The sequence below is a fragment of the Schistocerca americana genome, chromosome 7 (assembly GCF_021461395.2).
Source record: "Schistocerca americana isolate TAMUIC-IGC-003095 chromosome 7, iqSchAmer2.1, whole genome shotgun sequence".
Taxonomy (NCBI): Eukaryota; Metazoa; Arthropoda; class Insecta; order Orthoptera; family Acrididae; genus Schistocerca; species Schistocerca americana.
Genome location: NC_060125.1, coordinates 143,531,812 through 143,552,805, shown reverse-complemented (window position 1 = coordinate 143,552,805; position 20,994 = coordinate 143,531,812). Strand labels below are relative to the sequence as shown.

Here is a 20,994-nt window from a genome sequence, read left to right as displayed (position 1 = left end):
AGAAAATCAACAATTTTGGTGGAGGTGCTTCAGCATCCACAATACAGTCTGCACCTTGCTCCATTGGACTTTCATCTGTTTCATTCCATGAAGAAATTGGTGGCCGGCTGTCACTTTTTGATAGATGTGTAAGTGAATCAGCAGGTGCTTATATTCTAATCAAACACACTACTACGAGCAGGGCATATTGAAACTGATGCCATGATGGAAGAAATGTGTTGAGAACATAGGTGGCTACGTAGAAAAGTAGTTGAAAGATGTAAGGTTTTTTTTTTTTTTTTTAAAAAAAACCTATTAAACATTTTGATGATTAAATTATTGTGCGCTCCTTTCCAATCTTCCCTCATAACAACTTTATTCGCAACACTATTTGCAGACAGTATCCATACATATCTCTGAATGTACCTGCAAAATTATGTCATTGTACAGCACACAGTTAGGAGACATGATGTTATAAACTTTGAGATGTGTGAGAAACTTGCTGTTGCCAAAAATGAAGTGCGTATTACCCAGACTGTATTCATCCACTGAGTGACTTCCAGCAAACTTTTAAGCATAATTTCAAATATTTGCTGAAGTTTTTCTCACTGATTTGCTCAACTTCAAATATTTAACACATTAACTCATTTGTAAAGTAATTTGATGTTTGAAACAGTTTTGTACATGGAAGTTCAATTCTTTAAAGAATTGGGAGTTAACTGTCACTGTACAGATTTGTGCAATTTGCTCATAAGCTATAGATCAAAATTATGTGCATGAGTAGATCAAAAATTTTATGAGAAAATTTCACTGTATGTGGTGGCTCTGTATGATCTGCCGTATTCAGGGCAAGTAGTAAAAATCCTAGTAACATTCTGCACAGGCAAATGGAATGTGAATACAGCAGCAGCCATGTGAGATCCACTGCAGGATAAAGACCTTGTCTTTTCTCTCTTGAAATCCTCCAGATAACTAACATGGTCCATCTGCTATCCATTTGCCTGACTGCTTACTCAACCGACTTCCATTTAATTATCCATAACTGTATCTTCTGCTTCAGTCTGTTCTTCGATTCATGTGTAATTGTTGCAATGTCTCTTAATGATTCCCAGTATGCTCTACTTTCCAGGATGCTGAGCACCCTTCTGTTTGTGAATGAATTTAGTGTTTAAACTCGATTGATGATTGGTTTTGGAGTATATAAACGAGTTATTGATTCTATTTCATGCATAAAATGGAATTAACAATTTGAGTGTACACTCGCAAGCACACCATTAATCAATCAGGCCGAGAGAACTTGATAGCTCACTTTAAAACGTGTGTTTTCTCACTGCCATTAGTCGGTACACTCTGATGATAAACTTTATAGAATTCAGACACATCAAAAGTGTAGTAATGAAAACTATCTTTCTTATATTTTGAATATACAAAATTTTAGTCTTAATTCTAATTGACTCTGTGTGAATGTTTGTTTGATTTGTGGTTTTTCTATGACTTGTGATTTTCTTCATAAACATTTTTAGTTGGGCTGGTGGAGGTATTTTGCGAGCAATGATTCCGGCATATAGAACTATTTCTTTGGTTTGTGTGGTAGTGACTATAGAAAAGTTAGTAAAAAAGGGTTTTGAAGTGAAGACTGTTCTTTCCTATTAAAAAAATGGCTGGTATTTGGAAATTTTTCAGGTCCAGGAGGACCACCCCCTGGTCATGGTGGGCCACCTGTCCACGGAGGTCCCCCGCAAGGCCCTCCAGCTCCCCATGTGAATCCTGCATTCTTCCAGCAAGGTGCTGGCCCACCACACCAAGGGCCACCACACCAGGGTCCACCACCACCACATGGTCCTCCTCACGGCTATGGGCCACCTCCAGCTCCACAGGTACAGGTTTTGCTGTTCCATTTACTGTTATCATCATCATCATCATTATTCACTTTGTCAGGTCAATGTAAAGTGGAAACGGTGATGATAGGGATATTTATCTGAACAGGTATAATCCTCAGTCTTTAATAAGTCATGTCACATGTAACAGATTTCTTTGCATTTTGAAATCAGTTGCTTAGTCTGTGTTACACTAGGTGTACTTTGCCCTAAATGTTTAGTTTGTTCTTCACAGAAAAGCATTATACTAAATGACCTGGACCAAGCTTGTCCTTGTAAGCTAGATATTCTGAAAGTACTGTCATACTTACAGCCACAGTATGGTGCACCACCACCTGAACATCGTCCTGAAGGACCTCCTCCAATCAGTGAAGTTGAATTTGAAGAAATAATGGGACGGAACAGAACAGTTTCAAGCTCTGCCATTGCTCGTGCAGTGTCTGATGCAGCAGCTGGTAAGAGCACTGTTTTAAAAAGAAAAAAAAAATTATTGAGGGAAGTGTTTCAGTTTAATTATGCTATTACTCTGTTCTGCTGTTACAGGTGAATATGCTAGTGCAATTGAAACTTTGGTCACAGCGATTTCTCTAATAAAACAGTCAAAAGTAGCTAATGATGATCGTTGTAAGATCCTGATAAGCTCGTTACAAGATACACTTCATGGAGTAGAGACAAAGAGTTATGGATCTGCACGAAGAGGTAAGCACATAGAAAGTAATGCTTGTGGGTAAAATTTTCAGACTGGGGAAGGATTTGCACGTGCGTGTGTAAAGGAATTATGTATCCCAGAATCTAGAATGCTGTTTTGATGAATAAAAAGAAAGATTTAACTGCAATCATGTCAATGACATGCAAAACAGTCTTGAAGTTAGTTTGCTCATATTTTATGGCATGTTCAGAAAATGAAACAAACCCACTCCTATTAACAAAATGTACCAAGAAAAACATGAGTTTTGATGATGCTTCAATGTGCTGTTGCACTGAAATGACATACCTTCATAACACACAAATTGCAATACAGAGTAAGTGAAATTTCAAAATGTTTAATCACCAGCCAGAAGTATCTCATCATTTTATTACAACAAATTATATCAGTAATGACATGTTTTCAAAAGATACCCTAGGCTAGTGCTTTGAAGTGGCGTATATTCGTAGGTGGAAGTTACAATATGAAAGCACCACATGTGCGCTGAAATCCAGTATAGTGGCTGCAAAGTTCTGCTTGTGTTGTAGGGAGTGTTCTTGCCTCTTACTGGTTAACTATTCTATTGCAATTGTTACTGGAACATCACAGAATTTATTTTGTGTTTCACACATAGCAAGGTTTCTTCAAAGTAAAATAACAGGAAATTGATATTACAGAACTTGTACAGCTCCATGTCTACACCAACTTTTACATCCCATGTCTGGATGGCTTAAGGAAACTGAGCAAATGAGAAAGGCCCTATTGAAATATAGAATGAAATTCTGACATTTCCATAAAGCAGTTGATGCGCTATATTGTTTGGAAGACAAAGTATCTGGAATAGCAGAAAAAGATAAAATCATTCTCCAGTGGAAAAGTTGGCAAAAATAAGATCCCTGTTAAAATGTGAAATTATGTTCAGGAAAATTAAATGCAAGTAACATTAGGATGTTACAGTGCAACAAGCAAAGATGGTGAAAAGGGTTCAGTGTATGAAGAGCAAAGAGGAATGAGCCTCACAAAACGTGTTACAGGAATCCTTTAAAGATGAGAATCTTGGATGTGTTGAACAAAAGGAGTGGCGCGCGCACGCCCACACACACACACACACACACACACACACACACAAAACCACTCCAAACATCCCACCCCGCTCCCCTCTCCTTCCATTACAAGATTGACTATTCCTTGCTATCTGAGGATGTGTTGTATAAATTGATCTCTTCTTTCGTCAACATGTGCCATAAATTTAATTTTTCCCCACTTCAGTGTAGTACCTCGTCCATTGGTTACTCAGTCTCTCCATCATATATTTTTAACATTGTTGTGTTGCACTACATTTCCAAAGCTTTTATTTATATTATTGTCTGAACTGCTTATGGTCCACCTCTCACTTCTGTACAGGGCTACACTTTAAAGAAATCCTCAGAAATGCCCTTCCAGCATTTAAATCTGTATCATATATTAACAAATTTCTCTCTTCCGGAAATGCTGTTCTAGCCACTATCAAAATCCATTTTCTGTTATTTCAGTTTCAGCGATTCTCAATTATGTAGCTGCCCAAATAACAAAATCCATCTGCTTCTTTCAGTGCTTCATTTCCTAATCTAATTCCCTCAGCATTGTCTAATTTTATTCAACTACATTCAGTTACCTTTAATTTTCTTCTGTTGCTGCTTGTCTCCTTCTCTTTTCAAGACACCATATATTCCATTAAACTGCTTTTCTAGGTCCTTCGCTGTCTCTTAACAAAATTCTGATGTTATCAATAAGCCTCAGAAGTTTCTGTTTACCCTCCCTGAACTTCAATTCTCTTTCTAACTTTTTCCTTGTTTTTGTTTACTGCTTCTCAATCTACATATGGGATAATGTCGGGGATATGTTATAACCTTGTCTCACTCACTTTTCAAATACTGCTTTCTTTTCTTGTCCATCGGCTCTTACAATTGCGCTCAAGTTTTTGTACAAAGTGGGTATAATCTTTCAATTTCTGTATTTTGTCCCTGCTAACTTCAAATTTTCAAGGAGTTTAGTCCAGTCAGCAATGTCAAAACTTTTCTCTAAAGCTACAAATTCAGTGAACATAGGTTTGCCTTTCTTTACTCTATTATCTACGATAAAATGTAGGATCAGTATTGGCTCGTATGTTGCCATATTTATGTAGAACCCAAATTGATCTTCTGAGGCAGACTTCAAGTTTTCCATTCTTCTGTAAATAATCCGTGTCGATATTTTGTGACCATGATTTATTAAACTGATGGTTTGGTAGTCCTAACACCTGTCTGCAACTGCCTTCATTGGAATTGAAATGATTATATTCGTCCTGAAGAGTGAGGTTATTTCAATTGTCTCTTGTATTTTGCACACCAAGTGGAATAATTTCATCATGGCTGGCTCCTTCAGATCTCAGTAATTCTGAGGGATTGTTGTTGACTTCAGGGGCCTTGATTTTTCAGTGCTTTGTCAATTTTTTTTGCTCTATTACACTTGCAGTCTCGACTTAACCTACTTCCTCTTGTCTTTCTGTAGAGCTCAAGCTTACTCCCTTATAGACCCTCTTACACAGTCTTTCCACATTCCAACTTTCCCTTCTTTGCCTAGTAATTGCTTGTCATGTGTAATTGCTTGTCAAGTGAGCTCTTGATATTTGTGCAGCTGCTTCTCTTTTCTCCAAAAGTCTCTTCAATTTTACTGTAGGCGACATCTGTTTTACCATTAGTCAGGCATGTTTCTACAGCCTGTACAAGGTCTGTTTAAAAAAAATGTGGAACTTTGTCCAAAGAATTTTGACACATTAACCTTTGACTTACCATGTATGATTTCCTTCAAATACTCTCCTCCACAATTGGTACACCACTCCCAATGTTGTTTCTACTTCCTGAAGCAGTGTTGGTATGCTTCCTGCTGGATCACATGAATTTTCTTTTATCTTCTCTATCGGTGCAAGTTTTCATCCCTTCAATGGGATTTTTGGCCAGGTCTGGAGAATGTGGAGAATGAGTCACCAACAAAGGTGAATGTGTGGGTGTGGTATTGTGATACAAGGACCATGAATTGTCTCGCAACATTTCAGGCAATTTCCTTCTCAAGTTTTCTGCAGGCATTGCCACACATCCCGATAGAAGCACCGATTAACGGTTTGTCCATGTGACACAAATTCATGGTGAACTAATCCTTCAAAGTCGTTGGTAGACATCGAAGGGCATCCTGAACTATGGTCATCTTTGACTTCTGCCTGGTAATTTTTAGACGATGTGAACCATTTGTAACACTGAGCACAGCTTAAGCACTCACCACCATAGGCTTCCTGCATCATTTGGTGTTTCTTGGGTTTCATGCAAAATTTGATGCAGACGTGTTGCTCTTCTAACTCGGCTATCTCGAAGTTCACAAACTGTGGGAAACAGTGTTCCACTCAATACAGCGCTAAACAGTAACCAACAAACGTACAACAGTGAAACTTCTGGCAATTACACATTAACCACAGGTGTGTGCAGGGATGCTAACTGCATTTTGCTCCAACATAACATTTTCGCACAATTACAAATATTCTGGAATTTTTGAACATAGCTCATAATTTGTTCTCTTGCCATTCCTGCTAAGCCATTTTTCACATTCTTTCAGACTCATCTTTTAGATGCCTGTATTTCCTTTTGCCTGGTTCATTTGCTACTCTTTTTTTTTTTTTTTTTTTTTTTTTTTTTTTTTTTTTTTTTTTTTTTTTTTTTTTTTTTTTTTTTTTTTTTTTTGGCACCCTTCCCTGAATCACTTCTCAAAGCTGCATACTCTTGCTTGGTATCCCTTTCCCCCTTTCAGTCCAGTGTTGTCTAATGCTCCCTCTGAAACACTCAACAACCTCTGGTTCCTCCAATTTATTAATGCCTCATCTCCTTAATTTCCTGCATTGTAGGAAATTTAGTTTAACCTACAGTTCATAACCAATAAATTATGGTCAGTGTTAACATCTGCCCCTGTAAATGTCACATAGTTTAAAATGTAACTTCGAAATCTCCTCTGTACCAGAATACAATAAATATGAAATTCCCAGATTCCGTGTACACAGTCTTGCTTAATGAGTTTTAAACCAAGAATTAGTGATGATTGATTTTATTCTGTGCAAAATTCTAACAGGTGGCTTACACTTTTCATTCTTTTCCCTCCAGTCCATGTTCTCCTACTATTTTTCGTTCTCTTCCTTTTCCTACTATTGAATGCGTATTCTGCTTCACCATTTTTGTTCCCCTTAACTATCTGAATAATTTGTTTTATCTCATTATATATTCTTTCAATGTGTTCATCGTCTGTGAAACCAGTTGGCATATAAACTTGTATTCTTATGATCTGTATTCACATTGCGTCTATTGTGGCTACAGTGATGTGTTCGTTATGCCGTTCATAGAAGCTTACCGAAATTTATGTCCTATTATTCATTATTAAACCTACAGTTACATTTGCCTATATTTGATTTTGTTTGTGTAACCCTGTACTCACTCCTGTTTGTTTTAAGACTCAACTGATCTGTATCTAACTTCAACCAATCCATTTCTCGTTTCAAATTTTCTAGCCTACTTATCCTATTAAGGGATCTTAACATTCCATTCTCTGATCCGTAGAACAACATATATTTTTCTTCCTGATAACAATATCCTCTTGAATATAGTTGCATTTGGAGATCTGAACGGGGAACTATTGTACCTCCGCAAGACAGCAAGTTCTTTTTGCTTTCAACCTTTTGCAGTACCAAAACAGCAAGGCCATATTGACTAATATGACAAGTCCATATCTGTCGATCGTCCAGGCTGTTGCTCCTGTAGCTGCTTTTCTTCAGGAACCATAGGCTAGTCTTGTCTCTCCCTACATTCCCCGTCCATTGTGGGTGCACCTACAGTACAGTTGTCTGTATCATTTACACACACAGGCTACCCCACTATGACAAGACCGAACAGGAGAATGGTTGAAAGTGGTTTTGATTGCTCTAAAGGTGAATAATTCAAGGAATGTGATGTCTGAGTCTATTGTTGGGAAAATGGTGATAGATATGCTTGCCAGATGAATGTAATGGTTTCTACTGGTTCAGTTCAATTTGAGGAAGTAAGGTGGGACCAGGTTTAGTCGTACGAGGACAACCCTGAAAATGTGCGGGATGTCAAGGGTGTAAAAAGAAATGGTGATTTGTGTATGTGATGGCTACTTTAATGTTCTTTGAGTTGATTATTGGGTAGAGCTTGTTCTGTTTACTCTATGTTGATTTGTTGTTGTTGACATCTTCAGTCCAAAGTCTGGTTTGCTGCAGCTCTCCGTGTACTATATCCTGTGCAAGCCTTTTCATCTTCAGGTAACTAGTACGACCTACATCCTTCTGAATCTGTTTAATGTATTCATCTCTTGGTGTCCCTCTACAATGGTACCCATTACAAAATATGCATGTTTCAATTCTACAGAGCGAAGTACAGTGACGTGTGATAGAAGAATGCTGCATGAGGAGGCGAGGCACTGCCCTTTGGCACGCTTATGACCAAATAACATGTCTTACGTTTCCTCGAACAAATATGTTTTATGCATCAGACTCTTCAGGAAGATGTGCGCTACAAAATGAACATATTTTTGAAAACTCTTTTTTATTTTTTATTTTTATTTATTTATTTATTTATTTATATATAAATACAAAGATGAGGTGACTTACCGAACAAAAACGCTGGCAGGTCGATAGACACACAAACAAACACAAACATACACACAAAATTCAAGCTTTCGCAACAAATTGTTGCCTCATCAGGAAAGAGGGAAGGAGAGGGGAAGACGAAAGGAAGTGGGTTTTAAAGGAGAGGGTAAGGAGTCATTCCAATCCCGGGAGCGGAAAGACTTACCTTAGGGGGAAAAAAGGACAGGTATACACTCGCACACACGCACATATCCATCCACACATATGTGTGGATGGATGGATATGTGCGTGTGTGCGAGTGTATACCTGTCCTTTTTTCCCCCTAAGGTAAGTCTTTCCGCTCCCGGGATTGGAATGACTCCTTACCCTCTCCTTTAAAACCCACTTCCTTTCGTCTTCCCCTCTCCTTCCCTCTTTCCTGATGAGGCAACAATTTGTTGCGAAAGCTTGAATTTTGTGTGTATGTTTGTGTTTGTTTGTGTGTCTATCGACCTGCCAGCGTTTTTGTTCGGTAAGTCACCTCATCTTTGTATTTATATATAATTTTTCCCACGTGGAATGTTTCCTTCCATTATATTGATATTTATTTATTTATTTATTTTTTACTTTTGACGTCCTATCTCAAACGCTTGAGGGAGTGACGGGGAATTGCACCGGTTCGGAAACATCGTAGATCCGGGGCTGATGCGCAGAGCAGTCTGAGTTACAGTGGGGAAGTGGGTAGTCTCAACGTGACCCGTGTTTACATTTAGTGATTTTGCTGTTTTCTCTTCGTTTACTGCTCTCACGTCAAATGAAAACAAAACAGATTTCTGATTTCTACCTTTCTGACAGTCAAGTATTATTGCCTTGCAGAACAATGAAGTTATTTTTGCCGGTTTGCTAAAGAAATTTTCTTTTATTAATCTTTTCCGCTGAGGCAGACAATATATTTGAAACGAAGTGTTTAATTCCACACAGTGTCCGTTGCATTTCAAGTGCACGTTTTCAACTTCTAGCATGTATGGCATTATGCCATAATAAAGAACCAAACATGAGATAACACAGTACTGGTACTCCAAGAAAATTTACATCCCGAAAACCACATTGAAAAGGTCGTGGCGTACTTACTGGGAGTATGGACATACGAATGTGCACTTTAGATGTGCACATTTTAGTATGGGTCACAAAATTCCGATGCTCTTGGAGTATCCTCTGATGTCTTGTTTCTTTTATGACATAATGTACGATCTTTTAATGTTTTACACATATGAACATATGGGCTCCCTACGACATAGCTGCTGGCGCTTTCTGGCAACTGCGGAAACGAACCTATTCGTAACAGGTCAAGGGAAAATATTCCGAATGGAGGTTTGAAAAGCGTTACCATCAAAGTACCGCTCTGGCAGTTACAACGGAGCTATGGGCGATAATGTACTATGAATTTCTTAATCACAGGGCGTTTGACTCTCATTTAAAAATAAACTCTTCGATGACGAGCCATTTAGATGAATTTTGAGCCCAGAAGATCAGAAATTTATGTTGTTATTAAAAATTTTACGGGCACATTTGTGTGATATATCTTAAATTTTAATACGCGCATAAAGGACCAACATTGTATGTGAAAACTTAGCTTCTCTTGCAGCCTATCAATCTTACAGACCAATATTATTTGTGAAAGCTTTGCGTTTCGTGTAGCAATACTATGCATATTAATTTAAACCATTAACTTTTTCTGTTTGTTCGTTCGCGCTACTTAACAGTGATGTTGGTATTGGCTCACTACAACCTAAACTCTGAATACCCGCTGTCATCGGCTGGCGAGATCACGTGACATGAACTATGACTGGCTTACAAAAGCGCATCGCAATCTCGATTTCAGTGCTTCAGAAAGTAACATGCGGTGTTTGGTGGAATTCGAATTTATACTTTCATAATACGAAAATATGCAGCGTACATGTTGCTGGACATCAAAGATCTTCCCAAAACAGGGTTTTTTCCCCTGTGTTTAGTTTTCTAAAGAGCCAGGAAATTCTGCTCCCGTGTATAAATCCATAACCATTCAAAGGACTTAATAAGTTATACAATTCCGAGAGAATATACACTGTCAGTTAACAGGGAAAAAGTATGTTTTCACCCGGGAGAAAGTGTATTTTCAACCGGGATATCCGGGAGAAATCCTGGAATTTTTTTTTCCTTGTCCACGTATACACCCTGTTCTGTAGCACCACATTTCAAAAGCTTCTGTTCTCTTCTTATGTAAACTGTTTACCGTCCACGTTTCATGTCCATACATGGCTGCACTCCATGCAAACACTTTCAGGATGGACTTCCTGACACTTAAATCTATACTCTACATTAACAAATTTCTCTTCTTCAGAGGCACTTTCCTTGCCATTGCCAGTCTACATTTTATATCCTCTGTACTTCGACAATCGTCAGTTATTTTGCTACCCAAATTGCAAAAGTCATCTACTACTTACGTGTAGAGTACGCGTGGGGAATTTTGAGTCAGAAAAATTTGTAATAAAGAACGGACTTTAGCAGGGAGATGCCCTGTCTCCGCTACTTTTTAATTTAGTCCTAGCATATATTGTACGAATGAGAGCAGATAATTCAGAGGGCGTGGAGTTAAATGGAAATATTAAGATATTAGGGTATGCAGAGGATCTAAACAACATTAGCGATAGGAAAGAATCTGTAACAGCAAATGTGAATGCGTTAATAAAGGCTAGTGAAGATGAAGATGTAGGTCTAAGGATAAGTGAAGACAAAACTAAATACCTGGTTACTACTAGAATGGCAACAGCAGTAGATCAGGAAATGTTAAGAGTTGGAGACATGCAGTTTGAAAAAGTGAACACATTTAAGTATCTAGGCATGGACGTCACTTCGAGAAATGAGATTGAATCCGAACTGAAGAAGAGATTACGGGCGGGAAATGTGTGCAATTTGTCACTGAATACATTACTTTCATCACGGATATTGTCTAGGAATTTAAAGATTAGAATATAGAAATTTATTATTCTACCAGTTATGTTGTGTGGGTGTGAGACTTGGTCTCTCACTGTACAAAATGAAAAGCCGTTTCGAGTATTTGAAAACAAAATTTTGAGGAAAATTTTCGGAGCAGAAAGGGATGACATTAGTGTGGCGAAAACTGCATAACGAAGAGGGGGGGGGGGGGGGGGGGATGAAGAAGTAAGCAAAACTTTGACATTTGGTTGAACTTGGCGTGTTTTTTCCAGTCTTGGTCCTCCTGGATGCTTCCATTGGGATGATTAGGCTTTGGTTTTGATGTCATAACCGTAAATCTATGTTTTGTTGCCCTATTGAGCAAATAAGAATCATCATTGATGTCATTCAAGAGCTCCTGTGGGATGCCCATGTGACAGTTCTTCTGATCGGAATTGAGAAGCTTGGTAACAAACTTGACTGACTCACATCTCGTGCCCAAAATAGACGAAAACATTGCATGACAAGAGCCTACCGATATGCCAACATCCTCAGCAGCTTCTCTTATGGTAATCTACGATTTTCCAAAACAATTTTCCTCACAGCTTTGACGTTATCATCTGCTGTCATTGTGCTGGGGCTTCCAGAGCAAGGTTCATCATTGGCTACTTCTCAGCCATATTAGAAGAGCTTGAACCACTTATAAACAAAGTTTTTACTTGGAGCATACTCACCGTATGCCTCTGTCAACATTTAATGTGTTTTAGAGCACTTGATTCCATTTTTCACACAAAATTTGATGCAGATTCTTTGCTCCATTTCTTATAGTAATCGAAATTTGTCGAAAACACTGAAACATGTCTAACCTTTCTATCTGTCATAAACAAGTGAAGTATGCTGTAAACTTGAGACTGTGAACATGTTTTCGGGATATGTGTACCAACATAACAAAGAAAAGATCGATGATCGAATGTACGTTGCCCATGCAATTTGAAAAGTCCCCTTAACTTTTTTATCTGCTCTGGTGTACCCTCCATTCAAGATACTGTCTGTTCCGTTCAACTGCTCTTCCAAGTCTTTTGCTGTCTCTAATATCTTCATTTCAAGATTTTATGGCCACCAAAAAATAAATTTTGGTAGAGAACATTTCTGAACTAAGCCTTTTCCAGTTTTAAATTGCCAATAACACCTAAACAATGTGGAGATCGGCTTAGAAAGGCATGGGGGGATGAAGCCTCCATCCAAGGCACCTACTTTGTACTTGGTACAGTGAATTTAAGAGAGATTAGTTTTTTCTTAGGGATGAATTTCTTGAAGTACCCCCAAAAACTGAAAGAACTAGAGGTTGTAGAGTGTTTTTGAGAGAGCATTAGGGAATGATTTGACAAGAACGGAGGAAAGAAATGCAGTAGAAGAAGAATGGGTAGCGTTGAGATATGAAATAGTGGAGACAACAGAGGATCAAGTAGGTAAAAAGACAAGGGCTAGTAGAAACCCTTGGGTAACATAAGAGTATCGAATTTAATTGATGAAAGGAGAAAATATAAAAATGCAGTAAATGAAACAGACCAAAATGATACAAACACCTCAAAAATGAGATTGACAGGAAGTGGAAAATGGCTAAGCAGGGATGGCTACAGGACAGACGTAAAGATGTAGTCATATATCACAAGGGGTAAGATAGATACAACCTACAGGAAAATTAAAGAGACCTTTGGAGAGAAGAGAACCACTTGTATGAATATAAAGAGCTCAGATGGAAAAACAGTTCTAGCAAAGAAAGGCAGGCAGAAAAGTGGAAGGAGTATATAGAGAGTCTATACAAGGGCAATGTACTTGAGGACAGTATTATGGAAATTGAAGGAGACGTAGATGAAGGTGAAATGAGAGATACGATACTGCGTGAAGAATTTGACAGAGCACTGAAAGACCTAAGCCGAAACAAGGCCGTGGGAGTAGACAACATCGATTAGAACTACTGATAGCCTTGGGAGAGCCAGCCATGTGATGAGCAAGATGTATAAGACAGACGAAATCCCCTCAGACTTCAAGAAGAATATATTAATTTCAATCCCAAGGAAAGCAGGTGTTGTCAGGTGTGAAAATCACTGAACTATCAGTTTAATACATCACAGCTGCAAAATACTAACACGAATTCTTTACAGACGAATGGAAAAACTGGTAGAAGCTGACCTCAGGGAAAATCAGTTTGGATTCCATAGAAATGTTGGAACATGTGAGGCAATACTGACTTTATGACTTATCTTAGAAGATAGATTAAGAAAGGGCAAACCTACGTTTCTAGCACTCGTAGACTTCGAGAAAGCTTTTGACGATGTTGACTGGTATAATTCTAAAGGTGGCAGGGGTCAGATACAGGGAGCAAAAGGCTATTTACATTTTGTATAGAAACCAGATGGCAGTTATAAGAGTCGAGGGGCATGAAAGTGGTTGGGAAGGGAGTGAGACAGGGTTGTAGCCTATCCCCGATATTATTCAAGTTGTATATCGAGCAAGCAGTAAAGGAAACAAAAGAAAAATTTGGAGTTGGAATTGAAAGCCATGGAGAAGAAATAAAAACTTTGATGTTCGCCGATGACATTGTAATTCTGTCAGAGAGGGGAAAGGACCTGGAAGAACAGCTGAAAGGAATGGACAGTGGTGTCTTGAAAGGAGGATATAAGATGAACATCAACAAAAGCAAAACAAGGATAATGGAATGTAGTCAAATTAAATCAGGTGATGCTGAGAGAATTAGATTAGGAAATGAGACACTTAAAGTAGTAAATGAGTTTTGCTATTTGGGGAGCAAAATAACTGATGATGGTCGAAGTAGAGAGGATATAAAATGTGGACTGATAATCTTAACAAATTTCTCTTCTTTGGAAATGCTTTTCTTGCCATTGAGTATAGATTTAAGTGTAGGAAGTCTCTTCTGAAAGTATTTGTGTGGAAGTGAAACATGGACGGTAAACAGTTTAGGTAAGAAGAGAATAGAAGCTTTTGAAATGTGGTGCTACAGAAAAATGGTGAAGATTAGATGGGAAGATCACATAACTAATGAGGAGGTAATGAATAGAATTGGGAGAAGATGAATTTATGGCACAACTTTAATAGAAGAAGGAATCGGTTGGTAGGACATGTTCAGAGTCATCAAGGGATCATCAATTTAGAACTGGAGGTAAGTGTTGGGGGTGAAAATTGTAGAGGAAGACCAAGGCATAAATACACTAAACAGATTCAGAATGATATATGTTGCCGTTGTTACTCAGAGATGAAGCATATTGCACAGGATAGAGTAGCATGGAGAGCTTCATCAAACCAATCTCTGGGCTGAAGATCACAACAACAACAGTTTAAAAACCCATGACAGTCCAAGCTTTTGGAGAAACTTGACACAGCTTTTACAGTTTCCTTGGCAGTGACAAGTCCCATTGGCTCAACACGAAGGTTATTTAATGCACATATGCAGTTTCGCTCGATTTTGTTTTTCAGCTCACTGAAGTTAGGAAGTGATCATTTACTTTTTCTGGGGCGAGTACTTGTCTTGTGTGTGGTTTTGGGAATTTTCTTTGATATAGCCATATGCTGCTTTGCATCTGTTTGGAGCATCTTCTATGAAATGTTTACAGGACGGTTTTTTGGCCAGGGACTGTTTGTCTTTGTAGTTTTCTTATATTGTAAACAACTTCTTGCAGAAGTGTCGTCAAACTTAAGCCCTCGCTCAACAATAATTTTTATATGATCTCTATAGTCTGAGCATCTGTAATGAGAGCCACCTTATCGGTATAAAATTTTAACCATTTCTTTTTATGTTTATTCTTTAGGATATTTTTGGTTAATGGTTAACAGGAGTAACACACAGTGATTTTTTAACGAAATCATCAAACACAACCCATATTCGGTTGTGTGTTGTATGCCAAACCGTGGCTAATATAAGCTAATCTATCAATAAATTAATTAATATATTCATTTTTCTGCCCTATTATCTGTTTTTAACATTTCACTTGCTGCAGGCAGGTGTATCTGACTTAGACAGTTGTTAACAAGAGAATGTTAAAATCAGTAGTTAGAGGTTTGCTACAGCTCTACATGCAAGTCTGACATCATACATGCCTCTAGAAATACTTAACTATACAATTATCCAAGCAGACATTATTCCATGTGGTGCTGTAGCTTGTCTGCCGAACCCTAAAATAACGAGCTACATTTTATTCTGGGACGATGGAAGCGAGGGGGAGGCGGGGGATCATTGTTCCTGTGGGATGGTCACTGTGACTGCTGTCCTGGTGGGTTGTGTTGTGTGACTAAAAAGTCATCATGAAAGCTTAACTATCAAATGAATGCATTAAGTTTAGCATAGAGATTAGTTTTTAACGGTTTCGGCAAATGAAATGGTATATTCATAAATCTGCAACAGCAGACTTACTCATGTGGGATAAAATTATCACTAAACTACGTGACAGTGTAACGTATGCACATGAAATTATTTCGCAGCATGTGTAATATTTGGAAAGTGTATTGGATTGTGAGTCTTCAACATTGACTTAGTTTTTCTCTTTGGATTTGAGGAATTCATAGTTTCTTTGGTGCTTTTGTTGGTTTGTATGACCTCAGTATCGTTTATTGTTTCTTTCCTTTGCTTGATTGTCATTTGTGTAGGATTACCAATTGTGTCAACAGCACGAGTTCCTCAGTTTAGGTATGACTGTTTAAATTTCTAATTATTGGGAAATGCAAGTTGAATCCTTCAGAGTTCACAATGAGATTGAGCTATGGAGATACTTCAACAGCAATGATCATTAGTTCATGCTGAAAAATGGAGGTTTGAGCAGAGAGAGAGTCATGTAAATGCTGAAGCGGCTGAAACCTTGGCATATGTCTTCCCACTGTATGGCATGGTGGACCCTCTGTGTGCTGAGTGTGGTCACCCACTGTGTGAGAGAAAGCCCCTGTGTTCTGCCGCCCTGTGTGTATCAGTTGACATGACCGCCACTCTTACCACTCTCCAGGTTGCCCAACTTACAAGGGAGAGAAGAAGAACCAAGAACAAAAGTCTTATGCTGAGTCTTGCCTTAAATATGACCCGTCTCCGCCCAGTGTTGATTTCTTCTGTATTCCCCTCTATTATATCCTTTCCCTCTCCTACCTCGTCCTTAACCTAACCCCAGCCCCCTCTCCTCTCTTCTGCCCCACCCCTGCAGTTACCATGCCCTCCCTTCCAGGAGTCGCACCCCTTCCCTGGCTGAAGAAGTGCCCCCTTCTTCGGCAACTGCATGTGATGACCCACTCCCCCTCCCGGGACCCCTCTCCCTAGTGTGTCTCAGGTACGAAGCCTGCTACCACAACTCAGCTATGAGATGCACCATCTGTGTGCCCCAAGGTCACCTGCTCTCTTTCGGTTCCGGATCTTGCAGAGGCCTGTTCTACCTCCAAAAGAGGAGAAGAAGAGACGGAAGTCCCAGGACGAGCGCGCCCACCTCTGTAGTGCCCCAGTAAGAGCCATCTCTCCCCTCACAACCTGCATCTGACATCTTATTTATGGATGTCACCTCACCCTTTTTGGCAAAGAACACTTACCAAGTGACGTGACCTCCCCTCAGCTTCCTTGTCTAACCTGAACTCTTACCACACGATAATCCAGTGGTATTGCAACGGATACTGTAGTCACCTACCAGAAATACAATGCCTTGTTCCCTCGTGTTCTGCACCTCATCACATTGCACAGGTCCACGCCCAAGTTCCATCCACAACCAAGTGATTTACCCCGCACTTAATCCCGGGAAGAACCCATCTCTCTTGACAGCAACTGTCTGATTAACCTAACATACTTTGTAAACTGCTTGAGAGGATGGCTAGCTTCAAATTATGTTGGTTACTAGAATCTTGGGGCCTTCTGTCCCCGTATTGGTGTGGCTTCTTGGAAGGACAATCCCCAGCTGACAATTTACTCAAATTGGAAACAGCAATCTGACAGGCTTTTACTAACCACCGGCACCCTCTTGCAGACTTCTTTAACCTACATAAGGCTTACAACACAGCTTGGCGCCATCACATTTTACTTGCCCTCCATGACTGGGGCTTTTCTGACCTCTTCAGATTTTTATCCGCGAGTTTTTATCCCATTGATTCTTTCGGTTTCAAGTTGGCACTTCACTCAGCACCCCTGGGAATTCAGGAGAATGGTATCACACAGGTTCTGTGTTAAGTGTTACACTCTTCCACATAGCCATCAATGAGCTTGTAACCTCTGTTGGGCCTCTGGTTACGCCGGCATTGTATGTCGACAATTTTTGCATCTGGTGCAGCCCCCACAGTTTACATTATGGGAGACAACGAGGCCCAGACTGTGATGGACTGTGTCAAATTATTCAGGGACATGAATGGACAACTGTACTGAAAATACAAAAAGTTCTACATAATCACAACAATGTGGGTGCATGAGTTTCAAACAGCTCTCAAAAACAAGGCCTTCCCCCTCTCTTCCCTTATCCCAACATTCAAACACCACTCATTTCTGTCTAGTGAATTCTTTTTGGCTGGAGACTTGTTAAATCATCCAATAACCAGGGTAGGCACCAAACCACACTAATACATATAAAATGTCTCTCCTGTTGGATGTGTGGAGAGGGGGAGTGCTCCTTCAGTTTATGCTCATCCAGGAAAAAAGCAAAAATTGATGACCATGTTGAATTAAACCAAAAATATCACAGCAGCTAAGTGGTTAAACCATAAGCATAAATACGGAAGTCTGCTTAATGACTTCATATGCGCACCACCATTAAAGTGTTATTTTAGGCTTGATGAGAGAAACAGAGGTGTGAGAGAATGAGTTTACTTCCCCAATTGACGTTAGAAGCTTATTAAATGTCAGCTCAGTGACACTCTGTACACCTTGTAAAATGTAAATTGGGAAGAAAGCTCAGGTGCTGGAGTTTCGCTTCATGCCCTCTAGCACTGCTGCCAATCTTTACAATCTGCAGTGTGTGGTGTATGTGGTGCAATGTATATACATGAGTGGCATATGTAGTTGGTGCAACTGTATCGTGTCAGATTTGAACACGGAAGTCTTTAAAGTGTGCCGTTGCCAAACTATTCTTCAATTTCCATGTGACATCTCTGCAGTAGCACACCATCTGCACAAAAAGTATATTTTAAGCCCTTCACAAAATGCTTTCACTCCTACCTACACTCCCGTCGCTGCAACTCCCCAGTTCCACACATCCAGTAGGCCAGCTCATTTTAAGTGTGGTGTGGTGGCTATGCTGATTGTTGAGTGACTTGACAAGTTGCCAGCCAATAAGAGTTCACCAGCTGGAAATGGCTACATTCCCTTGATAATGACTGAGCATATTCTTCAAGACTCAGTGTTTGAATTTCAAAAGTTGGTGATTGATACTGTTTCTGAATACAGTAGATTGAAAATGTGTTCAAAAAGATGAGACTGAGTTGTAAGTGGCACAATATAAGGTGGTGGCTGGGCCCCTTCGTCATGTATTGGCTTGGCATGAAACACTTCATGTCGACTGCTATGTTTTTCCATTACCGCGACAGTAGTAGTAGTAGTAGTAGTAGTAGTTGTTGTTGTTGTTGTATTGTAATTGTGTGGTGCTAGCGACACCGATTGTGGATTATGTCAGCATTTCCTCTCTCACATCTCCCCTCTCCACAATGGCCTAAAATATTCTCTTAACTACATCACCAACTGTGTGCAAATCATATGTCTGTTGTGCCACTTATACCTCATTCAGTCACATCAAATGTCAATAGGAAGAATTCAGGATGAATTATTGGGAAGAAATATTAAATCGGGGAATTGTTAGCAACAATGTTCAGGTTTTTCACAGGGGCTATGAATTTATGATATAGAATCGTGAAAAACATAAAATTGAAGTATAGTTTCTATGTGGTTTCAAAGATGGTCCTTCAAATGAAAATGGTTTGAAAGAGTATTGCAGATGACTTTTTCAGACGACCCCTCTCTCACTCACGCCCCCGCTCCCTGTAGCTCTATCTTTTTTTATATGAGCTAACAATGGCCATTTTTGTCATTTTTAGAAAAAATTGTCAACTTAATTCTCAGTTAGTAAACTATTGGACTGCAGTAGGAGAATGAAATCATATGTTGTAAGGCCTTTTATTGGCAAGTTATTACGTGCAAGATTTTAAGTGTATCCCATGATTAACTTCACTAACTATAAACAGCTGAACTTAAATTTTTTTTGAGTGTCTATTTTTTCAGCCGACTTTGCTTTAAATTACCTATAAGCAGATCTCTTAGGAAATCTGAAGAGAGCAAAATGTTGTATATATGACCTAGTTCTTTTTCTTTCAAGAAAATATGAGGCATCTTTTTTAAGTAAGGTCCATTTGAACATAAGTACGCAATGAAAGATTATTTCAAAAAAGTAAATTTATTTTCAGAAAGTACATACTTCACTATATTTTTCAACATAGTTGCCAAGTTAGTTGAAACACGCATCATACCTCTCATCCAATATTAAAATACCCTCTTCATAAAAACTTGTCGCCTGCTCCGATAACCAAGAGTTGACTGCTGTTTTCACATCGTCATCATCATCATTGTAACGGTTGCCACTGAGGTGTTGTTTGAGGTGGAGGAACAGATGTTAATCGCTCGGTGCAAGATCAGAACTGTAGGGTGGGTGGTCTAAAACTTCCCAGCCAAAACTGTCCAATAAATCGCATGTCTGACCTTCAGTGTGAGATCTTGCATTGTCATGGAGAAGGACAATTTCCTTTGTCAGCATGTCGCGTCTTCTGTTTTGAATCGCTCTGCGTAGCTTTCTCAGGGGTTGGCAGTATGCTTCTGCATTGATAGTGGTTTCTCATTGCATGAAGTCGACCAACAAAACACCATGCCTATCCCAAAACACCAACGCCATGATTTTGCACTGGGACAGTCTGTTTGGCCTTCACCTTTACAGGTGTGTGTGTGTGTGTGTGTGTGTGTGTGTGTGTGTGTGTGTGTGTGTGTCCGTGTGTGTGTCCACTCCATGCTTTGATTTGGGCATGATATGCGAAACCCAGGTTTCGTCTCCAGTTATGTTCTGACTCAAGAAGCAGTCACCTTCTTCGTGATAACGAGTCAAGGACTTCATCGCACACTCAAATTTTTGGTTTTTGTGGTCCTTTGTTTGGAGTTTTGGGACCCAACGGGAGCACAGTTTCCTAACTTTAGGTGTTCAGAAACGGTGTTGTAAAGCACTGATCTCGACAGGTGAGGAAATTCGTTTGAGAGACCTGTTATTGTGAAGCACCTGTTCTCACGAATCCTCACTCAACTGAAGCCACCAAATCGCCTGTAATCAAAGAAGGGCGGCCATAGCGGTCCTCATCATGGACGTTGTCACAGCCATCTTTGAATTCTTGTACCCATTTAACACACTTTGATTTCACTCATAACAGAATCACCGTACACTTTGCAAATCTGTCGAATTTCTGCAGCAGACAGGTTCATTGCTGACAAAAACAGTATCACTGAGTGAACCTTACATGCGACGGGCGAGTTGATAGTCTTAATCATTTTGAAAGCACAGAACAGAACTGTACAGGTTAGCTACAGAGCTGAAACTCAGCACAGTTGTTCCTGAGGCATGCTGGTACATGACGCACGTACTCGTTGCGGTATGTGGGCGAACTAGTGGTGTCTACAACAAAATTGTCCTTACTTAAAAACCACGCCTCTTAGTACTGGAGATGATGATGTCTCAAAGGTGCTGTGTGGATAGCTGCTCTATGGGGTCAGACAAATGACTATATCACTGGAAGTATCGAATGAATTTTTACCAATGTTCACCAGGAACTTTCATAAAAAATTTCACCAAAATCTGTGA

General features: G+C 39.4%; 1 protein-coding gene across 9 annotated transcripts in view; it reads left to right on the top strand.

Annotated features, from left to right (window-relative positions):
- The window catches only part of LOC124621900 (cleavage and polyadenylation specificity factor subunit 6), a 180,384-nt gene that overhangs the window by 129,883 nt on the left and 29,507 nt on the right, over nucleotides 1-20,994 (top strand). For all 9 annotated transcript variants that reach the window (XM_047147391.1, XM_047147389.1, XM_047147388.1 and 6 more), the window contains 3 exons: nucleotides 1,663-1,856; nucleotides 2,170-2,311; nucleotides 2,400-2,555. In XM_047147391.1, the coding sequence (XP_047003347.1) occupies nucleotides 1,663-1,856; nucleotides 2,170-2,311; nucleotides 2,400-2,555 (492 nt within the window). The remainder of the gene's footprint in view (nucleotides 1-1,662; nucleotides 1,857-2,169; nucleotides 2,312-2,399; nucleotides 2,556-20,994) is intronic.